The sequence below is a fragment of the Pristiophorus japonicus genome, chromosome 2 (genome assembly GCF_044704955.1).
Source record: "Pristiophorus japonicus isolate sPriJap1 chromosome 2, sPriJap1.hap1, whole genome shotgun sequence".
Lineage (NCBI taxonomy): Eukaryota > Metazoa > Chordata > Chondrichthyes > Pristiophoridae > Pristiophorus > Pristiophorus japonicus.
Genome location: NC_091978.1, coordinates 4,582,100 through 4,597,554, shown reverse-complemented (window position 1 = coordinate 4,597,554; position 15,455 = coordinate 4,582,100). Strand labels below are relative to the sequence as shown.

The window sequence follows — 15,455 nt, the reverse complement described above, 5'->3', positions numbered from 1 at the left end:
GGCACCTTATCGAATGCCTTTTGAAAATCTAAATACACCACATCCATCGGTACACCTCTATCCACCATGCTCGTTATATCCTCAAAGAATTCCAGTAAATTAGTTAAACATGATTTGCCCTTCATGAATCCATGTTGCGTCTACTTGATTGCACTGTTCCTATCTAGATGTCCCGCTATTTCTTCCTTAATGATAGTTTCAAGCATTTTCCCCACTACAGATGTTAAAGTAACCGGCCTATAGTTACCTGCCTTTTGTCTGCCCCCTTTTTTAAACAGAGGCGTGACATTAGCTGCTTTCCAATCCGCTGGTACCTCCCCAGAGTCCAGAGAATTTTGGTAGATTATAACGAATGCATCTGCTATAACTTCCGCCATCTCTTTTAATACCCTGGGATGCATTTCATCAGGACCAGGAGACTTGTCTACCTTGAGTCCCATTAGCCTGTCCAGCACTACCTCCCTAGTGATAGTGATTGTCTCAAGGTCCTCCCTTCCCACATTCCTGTGACCAGCAATTTTTGGCATGGTTTTTGTGTTTTCCATTGTGAAGACCAAAGCAAAATAATTGTTTAAGGTCTCAGCCATTTCCACATTTCCCATTATTAAATCCCCTTCTCATCTTCTAAGGGATCAACATTTACTTTAGTCACTCTTTTCCGTTTTATATATCTGTAAAAGCTTTTACCATCCGTTTTTATGTTTTGCGCAAGTTTACCTTCGTAATCTATCTTTCCTTTCTTTATTGCTTTCTTAGTCATTCTTTGCTGTCATTTAAAATGTTCCCAATCTTCTATTTTCCCACTAACCTTGGCCGCCTTATACGCATTGGTTTTTAATTTGATACTCTCCTTTATTTCCTTGGTTATCCACGGCTGGTTATCGCTTCTCTTACCGCCCTTCTTTTTCAGTGGAATCTATTTTTGTTGAGCACTATGAAAGAGCTCCTTAAAAGTCCTCCACTGTTCCTCAATTGTGCCACCGTTTAGTCTGTGTTTCCAGTCTACTTTAGCCAACTCTGCCCTCATCCCACTGTAGTCCCCTTTGTTTAAGCATTGTATGCTCGTTTGAGACACTACTTCCTCACCCTCAATCTGTATTACAAATTCAACCATACTGTGATCACTCATTCCGAGAGGATCTTTTACTATGAGATCGTTTATTATTCCTGTCTCATTACACAGGACCAGATCTAAGATAGCTTGCTCCCTTGTAGGTTCTGTAACATGCTATTCGAAGAAACAATCCCGTATGCATTCTATGAATTCCTCCTCCAGGCTATCCTGTGCGATTTGATTTGACCAATCGATATGTAGGTTAAAATCCCCCATGATTACTGCTGTTCCTTTTTCACATGCCTCTTAGCATCCTCCTCACAGCTTACACCGCTACCCAGCTTTGTGTCATCTGCAAACTTGGAGATATTACACTCAATTTCTTCATCGAAATCATTCATGTATATTGTAAAGAGCCGGGGTCCCAGCACTGAGCCCTGCGGAACTCCACTAGTCACTGCCTGCCATTCTGAAAAGGACCCGTTTATCCCGACTCTCTGCTTCCTGTCTGCCAACCAGTTCTCTATCCATGTCAATACATTACCCTCAATACCATGTGCTTTAATTTTGCACACCAATCTCTTGTGTGGGACCTTGTCAAAAGCATTTTGAAAGTCCAAATACACCACATCCACTGGTTCTCCCTTGTCCACTCTACTCGTTACATCTTCAAAAAATTCCAGAAGATTTGTCAAGCATGATTTTCCTTTCATAAATCCATGCTGACTTGGACCGATCCTGTCACTGCTTTCCAAATGCGATGCGATTTCATCTTTAATAATTGATTCCAACATTTTCCCAACTACTGATGTTAGGCTAACCCATCTATAATTACCCGTTTTCTCTCTCCCTCCTTTTTAAAAAAGTGGTGTTACATTAGCTACCCTCCAGTCCATAGGAACTGATCCAGAGTCGATAGGCTGTTGGAAAATGATCACCAATGCATCCACTATTTCTAGGGCGACTTCCTTAAGTATTCTGGGATGCAGACTATCAGGCCCCAGGGATTTAGTGGCCTTCAATCCCATCAGTTTCCCTGACATAATTTCCCACCTAATAAGGATTTCCTTCAGTTCCTCCTTCTCACTAGATCCTCGGTCCCGTCGTATTTCCGGAAGGTTATTTGTGTCTTCCTTTGTGAAGACAGAACAAAGTATTTGTTTAACTGGTCTGCCATTTCTTTGTTCCCCATTATAAATTCACCTGAATCTGACTGCAAGGGACCTACGTTTGCCTTCACTAATCTTTTTCTCTTCACATATCTATCGATGTTTTTGCAGTCAGTTTTTATGTTCCCAGCAAGCTTCCTCTCATATTTTCCCCCTCCTAATTAAACCCTTTCTCCTCCTCTGCTGTATTGCAAAATTCTCACAGTCCTCAGGTTTGCTGCTTTTTCTGGCCAATTTACATGCCTCTTCCTTGGATTTAACACTATCCTTAATTACCCTTGTTAGCCACGGTTGAGCCACCTTCCCCGTTTTATTTTTACTCCATTCAGGGATGTACAATTGTTGAAGTTCATCCATATGATCTTTAAATGTTTGCCATTGCTTATCTGCCGTCAACCCTTTAAGTATCATTTGCTAGTCTATCCTAGCCAATTCACATCTCATACCATCGAAGTTACCTTTCCTTAACTTCAGGACCCTAGTCTCTGAATTAACTGTGTCACTCTCCATCTTAATAAAGAATTCAACCATATTATAGTCACTCGTCCCCAAGGGGCCTCGCACAACAAGATTGTTAATTAGTCCTTTCTCATTACACATCACCCAGTCTAGGATGGCAGCCCTGTAGTTGGTTCCTTGACATATTGGTCTAGAAAACCATCCCTAATACACTCCAGGAAATCCTCCTCCACTGTATTGCTACCAGTTTGATTAACCCAATCTATATGTAGATTAAAGTCGCCCATGATATCTGCTGTATCTTTATTGCACGCATCCCAAATATCTTGTTTGTTGCGGTCCCCAACCTCACTACTACTGTTTCGTGGTCTGTCCACAACTCCCACTAGCGTTTTCCACCCTTTGGTATTCCGCAGCTCCACCCATACCGAGTCCACATCATCCAAGCTAATGTCCTTCCTTACTATTGCATTAATTTCCTCTTTAACCAGCAACACTACCCCACCTCCTTTTCCTTTCTGTCTATCTTCCTGAATTTTGAATACCCCTGGATGTTGAGTTCCCAGCCTTGGTCTCTCTGGAGCCATGTCTCCGTGATGCCAATTATATCATATTGCAGTTAATTCATCCACCTTATTATGAATACTCCTCGCATTGAGGCACAGAGCCTTCAGGCTCCTTTGCCCCTTTAGAATTTTGCTGTAATGTGGTCCTTTTTGATTTTTGCCTTGGGTTTCTCTGCCCTCCACTTTCTTTACTTCTTTTTGTCTTTTGCTTCTGCCCCCATTCTACTTCTATCTGTCTCCCTGCGTAGGTTCCCATCCCCCTGCCATATTAGTTTAACCCCTCCCCAACAGCACTAGCAATCACTCCCCCTTGGACATCGGTTCCGGTCCTGCCCAGGTGTAGACTGTTGTACTGATTTCACCTCCCCCAGAACCGGTTCCAATGTCCCAGGAATTTGAATCCCTCCCTTCTGCACCACTCCTCAAGCCACGTATTCATATGAGCTATCCTGCGATTCCTACTCTGACTAGCACATGGCACTCGTAGCAATCCTGAGATTAATACCTTTGAGGTCCTACTTTTTAAATGCCATGCATTTGCCCACTCACCTAACCTGTCCAAGTCACCCTGCAACCTCTTAGCATCCTCCTCACAGCTCACACTGTTACCCAGATTAGTGTCATCAGCAAACTTGAAGATATTACATTCAATTTCTTCATCTAAATTATTAATATATATTGTAAATAGCTGGGGTCCCAACACTGAACCTTGCAACACCGCACTAGTCACTGCCTGCCATTCTGAAAAGGACCCGTTTATTGGCTGATCTCAGCGTGAAGTCGGGACTTCATCTGCACAAGGACTGTGCGATGGTCGTTGCTATTAATGCTGTCATGGACAGATGCATCTGCGACAGGTAGATTGGTGAGGATGAGGTCAAGTAGGTTTTTCCCTCATGTTGGTTCTCTCACCACCTGCTGCAGGCCCAGTCTGGCAGCTATGTCCTTCAGGACTCAGCCAACTCGGTCAGTAGTAGTGCTACCGAGTCCCTTTTGATGATGTACATTGAAGTCCCCCACCCAGAGTAGATTCTGTGCCCTTGCTACTCTCAGTGCTTCTTCCAAGTGGTGATCAACATGGAGGATACTGATTCCTCAGCTGATGGAGGGCAGTGGGTGGTAATTCTGTGCTTTGCTCACCTCAGTGTTTCTTCCAAGTGGTGCCCTTCCTCTAGCCCACTGGGCCAAACTTCCTCTAAGGATCCCCCTTGCCCTGACCTCACATCTTTCTCCAGTTTCTCTCCGATCTCCCCACATGACCTCTCCGAGCTCATCTTGTCCACGAGACCCACTTTGCACCAAACTGTGACCACCCAACATCCTTTTCTGGCTCCCATGTTAGCTGACATTGTTAACGATTCCCTCTCCTCAGATACTGTCTCCCTCTTCTTGAAATTTGCTGTTGTCACCCCCTCCTCAAAAAAACAACCCTTGACCCCTCCATCCTTGCAAACTACCGCCGATTCTCCAATCTCCCTTTCCCCTCCAAAAGTAGTTGAATGTGTTGTCACCTCCCAAATCCGTGCCCATCTTTCCCACAACTCCATGTTTGAATCCCTCCAATTAGGTTTACGCCCCTGTCACAGTACCGAAATGGCTCTCATCAAAGTCATAAATGACATCCTTTGTGACTGTGCTGAAGGCAAACTATCCCCTCCTCGTTCTACTTGACTTGTCTGCAACCTTTGACACGGGCGTTGTCCAGCTCGGTGGGACTGCACTCAGCTGGTTCCATTCTTATCTATGTAATCGTCGCCAGAGAATCACCTGCAACAGCTTCTCTTCCCGCTCCCGCAGTATTACCTCTTAAATGTCAGCTGTGGCTCAGTGGGTAGCACACTCGCCTTGGAGTCAGAAGGTTGTGGGTTCACGTCTCACTCCAGGGACTTGAGCACATAAAACTACACTGACATTCCAGTGCAATGCTGACTGAGAGTGCTGCTCTGTCGGAGGTGCTGTCTTTTGGATGAGATGGTAAACCTTTTTCAGGTGGATGTAATAGATCCCATGGCGCTATTTCGAAGAGCAGAGGAATTATCCCCAGTGTGCCGACCAACATTTCTCCTTCAATGAACATAACAAAAACAGATTATCAGGTCATTATCACATTGCTGTTTGTGGGAGCTTGTTGTGCCCAAATTAGCTGCCGTGTTTTCCACGTTACTACACTCCAAAAGTACTTAATTGCCTGTAAAGCACTTTGTGACGTCCAATGGTCATGAAAGGCGCTATATAAATGCAAGTCTTTCTTTTTCTTTCTCTGGTGCCCCCCAAGGATCTATCATTGGCCCTCATCTACATGTTGCCCCTTGGCAACATTATCCAAAAATACAGTGTTTGTCTTCACCATACATGTGGAAACTCCCAGCTCTACCTCACTACCACTTGTCTCAACCCCTCCACAGTCTCCAAATTGTCAGACTGCTTGAGTTCTGGATGAGCAGAAAATTTCTCCAATTAAGTATTGGGAAGACCGAAGCCATTGTTTTCGGTCCTCGCCACAAACTCTGTTCCGTAGACACTGACTCCATTCCTCTCCCCAACTTCTGTCTGAGGCTGATCCGCACTGTTCGCAATCTTGGTGTCACATTTGACGTTGAAATGAGCTGAAATAAACAACACAACTAAAACGACTATTTCCATCTCCGTAACATAGCCATCTCCGTCCTTGCCTCAACTCATCCACTGCTGAAACCCTCATCATAGAATCATAGAAGATTACAGCACGGAAGGAGGCCATTTTGGCCCACCGTATCCGTGCCAGCTAACAAGAGGCTTGTAATATATTTATGCTTGGGGTCACCAGAGGGCGCCACTGTCGGAGGTCATGCAGGCAATACAGCAAGTCGGGTCTTGTACTTATCCGAGGTGGAATAAAAGAGATCGGATACACACCCGAAGTGTTGATAAGAGCCAGCCGATAACTGTTAATGTGAAGCTGAATGGCGTGCCTGTATCAATGGAGCTGGACACGGGTGCAAGTCAGTCGATCATGAGCCAAGTGACATTTGACAAGCTGTGGGACACTGAGGCTGTGAAGCCTAAGCGGAGTCCAGTCAAGGCCAAGTTGCATACTGATACGAAGGAACTTATACCTGTGATTGGTAATGCAGTAGTCAAGGTGTCGTATTATGGTGTGATCAAGATCTATCATTATGAATTGTCCCAGGTAATGGTCCAACACTATTCGGTCGGAATTGGCTCAAGAACATCAAACTGGACTGGAATGATGCCAAAGCATTGTCCTCGGTGGATGACACTTCTTGTGCTCAAGTGTTGAAGAAGTTTCCTTCTTTGTTTGAGCCTGGCATTGATAATTTTACTGGAGCCAAGGTGCAGTTTCAGCTGGATTCTGATGCAAGGCCTGTCTATCACAAAGCTTGGTCTGTCCCTTATATGATGAGGGAGAAGATTGAGATCGAGCTTGACAGACTCCAACATGAAGGGGTCATATCACCTGCTGAGTTCAATGAGCGGGCCAGACTCATTGTTCCTGTGCTGAAGAGTGATGTCATTGTCAGGATTTGCAGAGACTACAAGGTTACGATTAACCGACTCTCGAAACAGGTTCAGTACCCGTTACCGAAGGCTGATGACCTATTCGCTATGCTAGCTGGCAGAAAGTCGTTCACTAAGCTAGATCGGACATCGGCCTACAGGACACAGAAGCTTGTCGATAATTTAGAAACTGACCTGCATCAGCACCCATAAAGGAACTGTTTGTCTACAACAGGTGTCCTTTCGGAATTCGTTCGGCTGCAGCCATATTCTAGAGGAATATGGAGAGTCTACTGAAATCCATTCCTAGAACTGTCATGTTCCAAGATGACATTCTGGTCACAGGTCATGACACCGCTGAACATCTGAACAATCTGGAGGAAGTTCTACATCGTCTGGACAAAATGGGACTCAGGCTGAAACGTTCGAAGTGTGCCTTCATGGCACCTGAAGTTGAATTCCTTGGTAGGAAGATTTCTGCTGATGGAATCAGGCCTACTGATTCAAAAACCAAGGCCATCAAAAATGCACCCAAGCCTCAGAATGTGACAGAGCTGCATTCATTCCTTGGGCTACTCAGAAAAGGTAACAATTGAGTCTGGGGTATGTCTCAAGATGGAGCCTTTGAGAAAGCTAAGAGTCTGCTCTGTTCAAACAAGTTGCTTGTTCATTTTGATCCGTGTAAGCATCTTGTATTAGCCTGTGATGCTTCATCATACGGTGTTGTTTATGTACTCCAACAAGCCAATGAGTCGGGTAAGCTACAACCTGTTATGTATGCTTCGAGAAGTTTATCAAAAGCGGAAAGCATGGTAGACAAAGAAGCTTTGGCCTGTGTGTATGGTGTAACAAAGGTGCATCAGTACCTGTTTGGTCTCCGTTTTGAACTCGAAACAGATCACAAGCCACTCATTTCATTGTTTTCTGAAAACAAAGGTATTAATACCAATGCATCGTCCCGTGGGCATGGACATTGTCTGGCTATAATTACATTATTCGTCATAGACCCGGTACTGAGTCGTTTGCCTTTGCCTACACCTGATGTGAAAACGCCTCAACTCGCAGATCTAATATTGGTGTTGTGGAAAAATATTTCCGAGACTGTATAATATATATAAAGAGAGGTTTATTAAATTGGAGACAAAGCTTTGGGAGAAGTGTTAAAGATCCCTGTCTTTAACCATTTCTCAAATTGGTATCTGCAGTGATGTCCTTTTATCTTACAAATTACGTCACTTTACAACATATGCTTTAGCACTACAAAAGTGTTACTATCGAAGACTAAGCTTTTGATATATAACCCATCCTGCACTGTGACAGGGCAGTATAAACAAGTGCAGGCTTTTTTGACACCGGTTTAAACAAACATTCTCAGCACTTAACTCTCCAGTGTTCATTATCTCACATTCCAATCTCCATTAACTCAAGGCCAGCATGCCTTAAAGTCTAACTGTTTAAAGCATAATGCATCATTATTATCCCTTACAAAATTCATTTAAAGGGGAAAATAAAACAAATGTTTGGTCCCGTATACAATCAAATATATGTCCAAAAATCCGCTCCAACATTGGTAATGGATGCTTTTGAGTGATGAAACTCCTGTCACTGCTCAACAAGTCAGAATTTGGACCAGCTATAACCCTATTTTGGTGGTTGTGAAACGTGTCCTCAGTAGTGATTGGTCTGATATACCTATGGAGATGTGTGAAGAGACCAAACCTTACACCCGTCACAAGGATGCACTGTCCATTCAGTCAGATTGCTTACTGTGGGGTGTAATCGTGTCATCATGCCTAAGAAAGGTAGAGAAAGATTTGTACGTGAGCTACATAGCGCTCATCCCGGTATTGTTATGATGAAAGACATTGCTAGGTCTCATATATGGTGCCCTGGAATTGACTCTGATCTGGAATCATGAGTGCATCAGCGTAATACTTGTATGCAGCTAAGTAAAGTACCAGCGGAATCTCCACTGAGTGTTTGGTCGTAGCCATCTAAACCATGGCCAAGGATCCACATCGATTTTGCGGGTCCATTCATGTGGTGGATGCATATTCAAAGTGGATAGAGTGTATTATTATGTCATCCAGTATATCTACAGCCACTATGGAGAGCCTACGTGTCATGTTTGCTACTCATGGTTTACCTGATATTGTTGTGAGGTCTTGTTTCACAAGTCTTGAGTTTCAAGAGTTCATGAAGCTCAATGGTATTAGACATGCGAGGTCAGCTCCATTCAAACCTGCTTCTAATGGTCAAGCAGAGCGTGCTGTTCAAACGATCAAGCAAAGTATGAAATGTGTAACTCAGGGTTCACTTCAAACTCGTATATTGCTCAGTTATAGAACACAACCTCATACGCTTACTGGTGTTTCCCCTGCTGATCAACTGATGAAGAGAAATCTCAAGACCAAGCTTTCTCTTGATCATCCTGATTTGAATGATCGTGTTGAAAATAGACGTCAAAGTCAGCAATTGTATCATGATCGTACTGCTGTGTCACGAGATCGCTCTGTCAATGATCCAGTGTTTGTACTGAACTATGGTCAAGGTCCAAAATGGATCTCTGGTACAGATACAGATAAGGAGTGTAACAGAGTGTTCATTGTCATGCTCAAGAATGGCCAAACATGCAGAAAACATGTTGACCAGGTATAACTGCGGCACACAGATGAACTGGAACCGTTTGAGGAAGATTTAGAGGCCTCTGTTTTTTTTATTTCAAAATATACTTTATTCATAAAAAATTCTGTACAGTACATTCAATGGCATTTCAGTACATTCAGCTGCGGTCAGCAATCCCATACAATACATCTGGGTGCTGACGGCAGTTCCGTTAGTTACATTTCTTGTTTTTCAGTTCAAGTGCGGTTCGGTACAATAAACGGGATACATTGTGGTACATTCACACAAATTACGTTTCATGTGTTATGATACAGTGCATGGAATGGGTGACGGTACATTTACATTTTTCTTTTCAAACATGCATTTCGTAACACACCTTGCATTGTACATGGCACGACATTGGTGTTTACAGGTTTGGTGCTCTATGTACACAAAAAGTAAATTACAAATTCAGCCCGAGGGGGGTTTGTACTGATTCCTGCCCCCGGGTTTTCCATGGCAGAAGGGCTTTAAACTGTGGCCCTTCCCCACCGTGCCTTTGCGGCGACTGCACCAATTTTCAGTGCGTCCCTCAGCACGAATTCCTGGATCTTGGATTGCACCAGTCTGCAACATGCGGACGTGGTCATCTCCTTGTTCTGGAAGACCAGCAAGTTTCGGCAAGACCAAAGAGCGTCATTGACCGAGTTGATGGCCCTCCAGCAGCAGGTGATGTCTGTCTCGGTGTGTGTCCCTGGGAACAGCCCGTAGAGCAGAGTCCTGTGTTACAGAGCTGCTCGGGATGAACCTCGACAGCAACCACTGCATCTCTTCCCAGACCTGCGTTGCAAAGGCGCAATCCTGAAGGAGATGGGTGACAGTCTCGTCCGCCCCGCAGCCGGCCCGGGGGCACCGTGCCGTGTTGCTGAGGCGTCGGCTGTGCATGAACACTCTGACGGGTAGGGCCCCCCTCACCGCCAACCAAGCTACGTCTTGGTGCTTGTGTGAAAGCTCTGGCGGCGAGACGTTCTGCCAAATGAGTTCGACAGTCTGCTCAGGGAACCACCCGACAGGGTCTACCGTCTCCTTCTTTCGGAGGGCGTCCAGGACCTTACGTGCTGACCACTGTTTGATGGCCTTGTGGTCAAACGGGTTTCTTTTGAAGAACTTTTCCACGAAGGACAGGTGGACAGGCATGGTCCAACTGGTGGGGGCGTTTCGCGGCAGCGTGGCCAAACCCATCCTTCTCAACAATGGGGACAGGTAGAACCTCAGCACGTAGTGACACTTGGTGTTTGCGTACTGGGGGGCTGTGCATAGCTTGATGCAACCGCACACAAAGGTGGCCATCAGGGTGAGGGCCATGTTCTGAACATCCTTTCTTCCATTGTCCAGAGATTTGTACATCGTGTCTCTGTGGACACGGTCCATTTTGGATCTGCAGACAAAGTGGAAGACGGCTCGGGTGACTGCCGCGGCGCTGCAGCGTGAGATGGGCCAGACCTGCGCCACGTACAACAACACCGAGAGCACCTCGCTCCTGATGACCAGGTTCTTGCCTGTGATGGAGAGGGAGCGCTGCTCCCAAAATGCCAGTTTCTGTTTGACCTTGGTGATACGCTCGTCCCAGTTTTTGGCGTACGCCCCGTCCGCTCCGAACCATATTCCCAGCACCTTCAGGAAATCTGGCTTGACGGTGAAGGGAATGGAGGCTCGGTCGGACCAGTGGCCAAAGAGCATGGCCTCGCTCTTGGTGCGATTGACTTTTGCTCCCGGGGCCAGTTCAAACTGGTCGCAGATTGCGAGCAATCTGCGGACCGACTGCGGATCCGAGCAAAAGACGGCGACGTCGTCCATGTACAGGGAGCTCTTGACCTGAGCGCCTCCGCTGCCTGGGATTGTCACCCCTTGAATGCCCGCATCCTTCCTGATGGTGTGGATATATGAACGGGATATATGGAATTAAAAACAGTAAAGTAAACTGGATATATGAAAATGTATAAGCCATGGAAAAATAACTGAGAATGTCAGATTGCAAATAATACATCAGCACAATTAATAGGCTTTCTCAAGGTTTTAAGTTACTAATCCTGCCAATACCATAAATTGTAACATGAAATGAATATATGGATAAATCTGCAGAATTGCAAGGTCTCAGTTAGTGATCACGCCAGAAAAGTTGTAACATCCAGAGGCAATACTTGAGCTTTCGTAAAAACATCCCATATGGATTGACTAATGAGTGGCTGAATTGGAATATCAATCTCATTGTCTTTCGTTATCTATTTTCAAAAATGTATAACTGTTGTCGCTTTACGATGTAACTTCACTTATCCGTAGGGAGTGTGTACGCTCTATCGAGAGAGTATATCTTCTGTCTGATAAGTCTTGCCGGCCAGTAAAATAAAGACTGCTTTGTTGAAAGCACAATAGGTATTCGACTCAGTAATTTTACTGAACCAGATTGAGAGAAAAGAATCTACATTTACAATGGACTCGGCAAAGGGCTCGATACAACACACAAACAAGACAGCCGAGAGAGGACAGCCTTGCCTGACTCCAGATCTGATTGGAAAGCTTTGAGTTTCCCACCCGTTGATTAGAACTGCACTACTGATGTTTGTGTAGAGCAGTTTGACCCAATTGCGGATACCCTCCCCAAACCCCATTTTGGAGAGCACGTCCATCAGGTACGTGTGCGATATCAGGCCTCTGTTTTTTTTTTGTTTTATTTTTTAAATTCGTAGCCAATCGTTCCAATTCTTTGTCAAATCACAAACGCCAGAGGTCACCTTGCACATGCCAAGGATCACTCTGCGCCAATGCTCTTAGCCAAAAGGCCTAGAGCCACTGCACCGTTCCTGGAAGTACTGCAATACCAGGTTCGTGCCATGGAGGTGGATGGGTCAGGTCCCCCACACACCTCCGTGGAGGTGGATGGGTCAACCCTCCCCACCCACCTCCTGTTTCCTCTGTTTTTTTTTTGTTTTTTTTTTAAATTCGTAGCCAATCGTTCCAATTCTTTGTCAAATCACAAACGCCAGAGGTCACCTTGCACATGCCAAGGATCACTCTGCGCCAATGCTCTTAGCCAAAAGGCCTAGAGCCACTGCACCGTTCCTGGAAGTACTGCAATACCAGGTTCGTGCCATGGAGGTGGATGGGTCAGGTCCCCCACACACCTCCGTGGAGGTGGATGGGTCAACCCTCCCCACCCACCTCCTGTTTCCTCTGTTTTTTTTTTGTTTTTTTTTTAAATTCGTAGCCAATCGTTCCAATTCTTTGTCAAATCACAAACGCCAGAGGTCACCTTGCACATGCCAAGGATCACTCTGCGCCAATGCTCTTAGCCAAAAGGCCTAGAGCCACTGCACCGTTCCTGGAAGTACTGCAATACCAGGTTCGTGCCATGGAGGTGGATGGGTCAGGTCCCCCACACACCTCCGTGGAGGTGGATGGGTCAAACCTCCCCACCCACCTCCTGTTTCCAAAAATGCAAGCATATACCTTCCTGGCCAGGGAGAAACCACCCGGAGGTCATGGTGGCTGGTCAGAAACGGTACTACACTTGATCTTAGCCAAAAGGCCGAGAAGCGATTTCCTCTGTTTTTTTTTATTTCAAAATATACTTTATTCATAAAAAGAATCTGTACAGTACATTCGATGGCATTTCATTACATTTCGCTGCGGTCAGCAATCCCATACAATACATCTGGGTGCTGACGGCAGTTTCGTTCGTTACATTTCTCGTTTTTCTGTTCAACTGCGATTCAGTACAATAAACAGGGTACATTGTGGTACATTTACACAAATTACATTTCATGTGTTACATTACAGAGCCCGGAATGGGTGATGGTACATTTACATTTTTTCTTTTCAAACTTGCATTTCATAACACACCTTACATTGTACATGGCACTACATTGATGTTTACAGGTTTGGTGCTCTATGTACACAAGGTGTAAATTACAAATACAGCCCGAGGGAGTTTGGTGCTGATTTCTGCCCCCGGGTTTTCCGTGGCGGAAGGGTTTTAGACTGTGGCCCTACCCCACCGTGCCTTTGCGGCGACTGCACCAATTTTCAGTGCGTCCCTCAGCACGTATTCCTGGATCTTGGATTGCACCAGTCTGCAACATGCGGACGTGGTCATCTCCTTGTTCTGGAAGACCAGCAAGTTTCGGCAAGACCAAAGAGCGTCATTGACCGAGTTGATGGCCCTCCAGCAGCAGGTGATGTCTGTCTCGGTGTGTGTCCCTGGGAACAGCCCGTAGAGCACAGAGTCCTGTGTTATGGAGCTGCTTGGGATGAACCTCGACAGCAACCACTGCATCTCTTTCCAGACCTGCGTCGCAAAGGCGCAATCCTGAAGGAGATGGGTGACAGTCTCGTCCGCCCCGCAGCCGGCCCGGGGGCACCGTGCCGTGCTGCTGAGACGTCGGCTGTGCATGAACACTCTGACGGGTAGGGCCCCCCTCACCACCAACCAAGCTACGTCTTGGTGCTTGTGTGTAAGCTTTGGCGATGAGACGTTCTGCCAAACAAGTTCGACAGTCCGCTCAGGGAACCACCCGACAGGGTCCACCCTCTCCTTCTTTCGTAGGGTGTCCAGGACCTTACGTGCTGACCACTGTTTGATGGCCTTGTGGTCAAAGGGGTTTCTTTTGAAGAACTTTTCCACGAAGGACAGGTGGACAGGCATGGTCCAACTGGTGGGGGCGTTTCGCGGCAGCGTGGCCAGACCCATCCTTCTCAACAATGGGGACAGGTAGAACCTCAGCACGTAGTGACACTTGGTGTTTGCGTACTGGGGGGCTGTGCATAGCTTGATGCAGCCGCACACAAAGGTGGCCATCAGGGTGAGGGCCACGTTCGGAACGTCCTTTCCTCCACTGTCCAGAGATTTGTACATCGTGTCTCTGCGGACACGGTCCATTTTGGATCTCCAGACAAAGTGGAAGACGGCTCGGGTGACTGCCGCGGCGCTGCAGCGTGAGATGGGCCAGACCTGCGCCACGTACAACAACACCGAGAGCACCTCGCTCCTGATGACCAGGTTCTTGCCTGTGATGGAAAGGGAGCGCTGCTCCCAAAATGACAGTTTCTGTCTGACCTTGGCAATGCGCTCGTCCCAGTTTTTGGCGCACGCCCCGTCCGCTCCGAACCATATTCCCAGCACCTTCAGGAAATCTGGCTTGACGGTGAAGGGAATGGAGGCTCGGTCGGTCCAGTGACCAAAGAGCATGGCCTCGCTTTTGGTGCGGTTGACCTTTGCTCCCGAGGCCAGTTCAAACTGGTCGCAGATTGCGAGCAATCTGTGGACCGACTGCGTGTCCGAGCAAAAGATGGCGACGTCGTCCATGTACAGCGAGGTTTTGACCTGGGCGCCTCCGCTGCCTGGGATCGTCACCCCTCTGATGCCCGCGTCCTTCCTGATGGACTCGGCAAAGGGCTCGATACAACACACAAACAAGACAGACGACAGAGGACAGCCTTGCCTGACTCCAGATCTAATTGGAAAGCTTTGAGTTTCCCACCCGTTGATTAGAACTGCACTACTGATGTCTGTGTAGAGCAGTTTGACCCAATTGCGGATACCCTCCCCGAACCCCATTTTGGAGAGCACGTCCATCAGGTACGTGTGCGATATCCTGTCAAAGGCTTTCTCCTGGTCTAAGCTGATTAGACAGGTGTTCACCCTCCTGTCCCGCACGTAGGCGATCGTATCTCTGAGTAGCGCGAGGCTATCAGAGATCTTCCTGCCGGGGACAGCGCAGGTCTGGTCCGGGTGAATCACCAGCTCCAGAGCAGACTTGACCCTGTTGGCGATGACCTTTGACAGGATCTTGTAGTCCACATTGAGCAGCGAAATGGGCCGCCAGTTTTTGATTTCCTCCCTCTCCCCCTTCTGCTTGTAGATGAGGGTGATGATGCCTTTCCTCATCGATTCTGACATGCTGCCAGCCAGAAGCATAGCCCCGTACACTTCCAGCAGGTCCGGGCCTATCCAGTCCCACAGAGCCGAGTACAACTCGACCGGTAAGCCATCGCTTCCGGGAGTTTTATTCGTCTCGAAGGACCGGACGGCCTTTGTCAGCTCGTCCA

The 15,455-nt window shown here is 46.7% G+C and overlaps 1 protein-coding gene and 1 pseudogene across 1 annotated transcript in view; one reads left to right on the top strand and one right to left on the bottom strand.

The window, feature by feature from the left end:
* LOC139228318 (NACHT, LRR and PYD domains-containing protein 3-like) overlaps window positions 1-6,528 on the top strand; it is a 75,983-nt gene extending 69,455 nt beyond the window's left edge. The window contains exon 8 of the mRNA XM_070859504.1: window positions 6,117-6,528. Coding sequence (XP_070715605.1) covers window positions 6,117-6,528 — 412 coding nt within the window. The remainder of the gene's footprint in view (window positions 1-6,116) is intronic.
* A 6,185-nt stretch (window positions 6,529-12,713) lies between these two features.
* On the bottom strand, window positions 12,714-12,948 carry LOC139251486 (U2 spliceosomal RNA; annotated as a pseudogene).
* Between the last annotated feature and the right edge of the window lie 2,507 nt (window positions 12,949-15,455).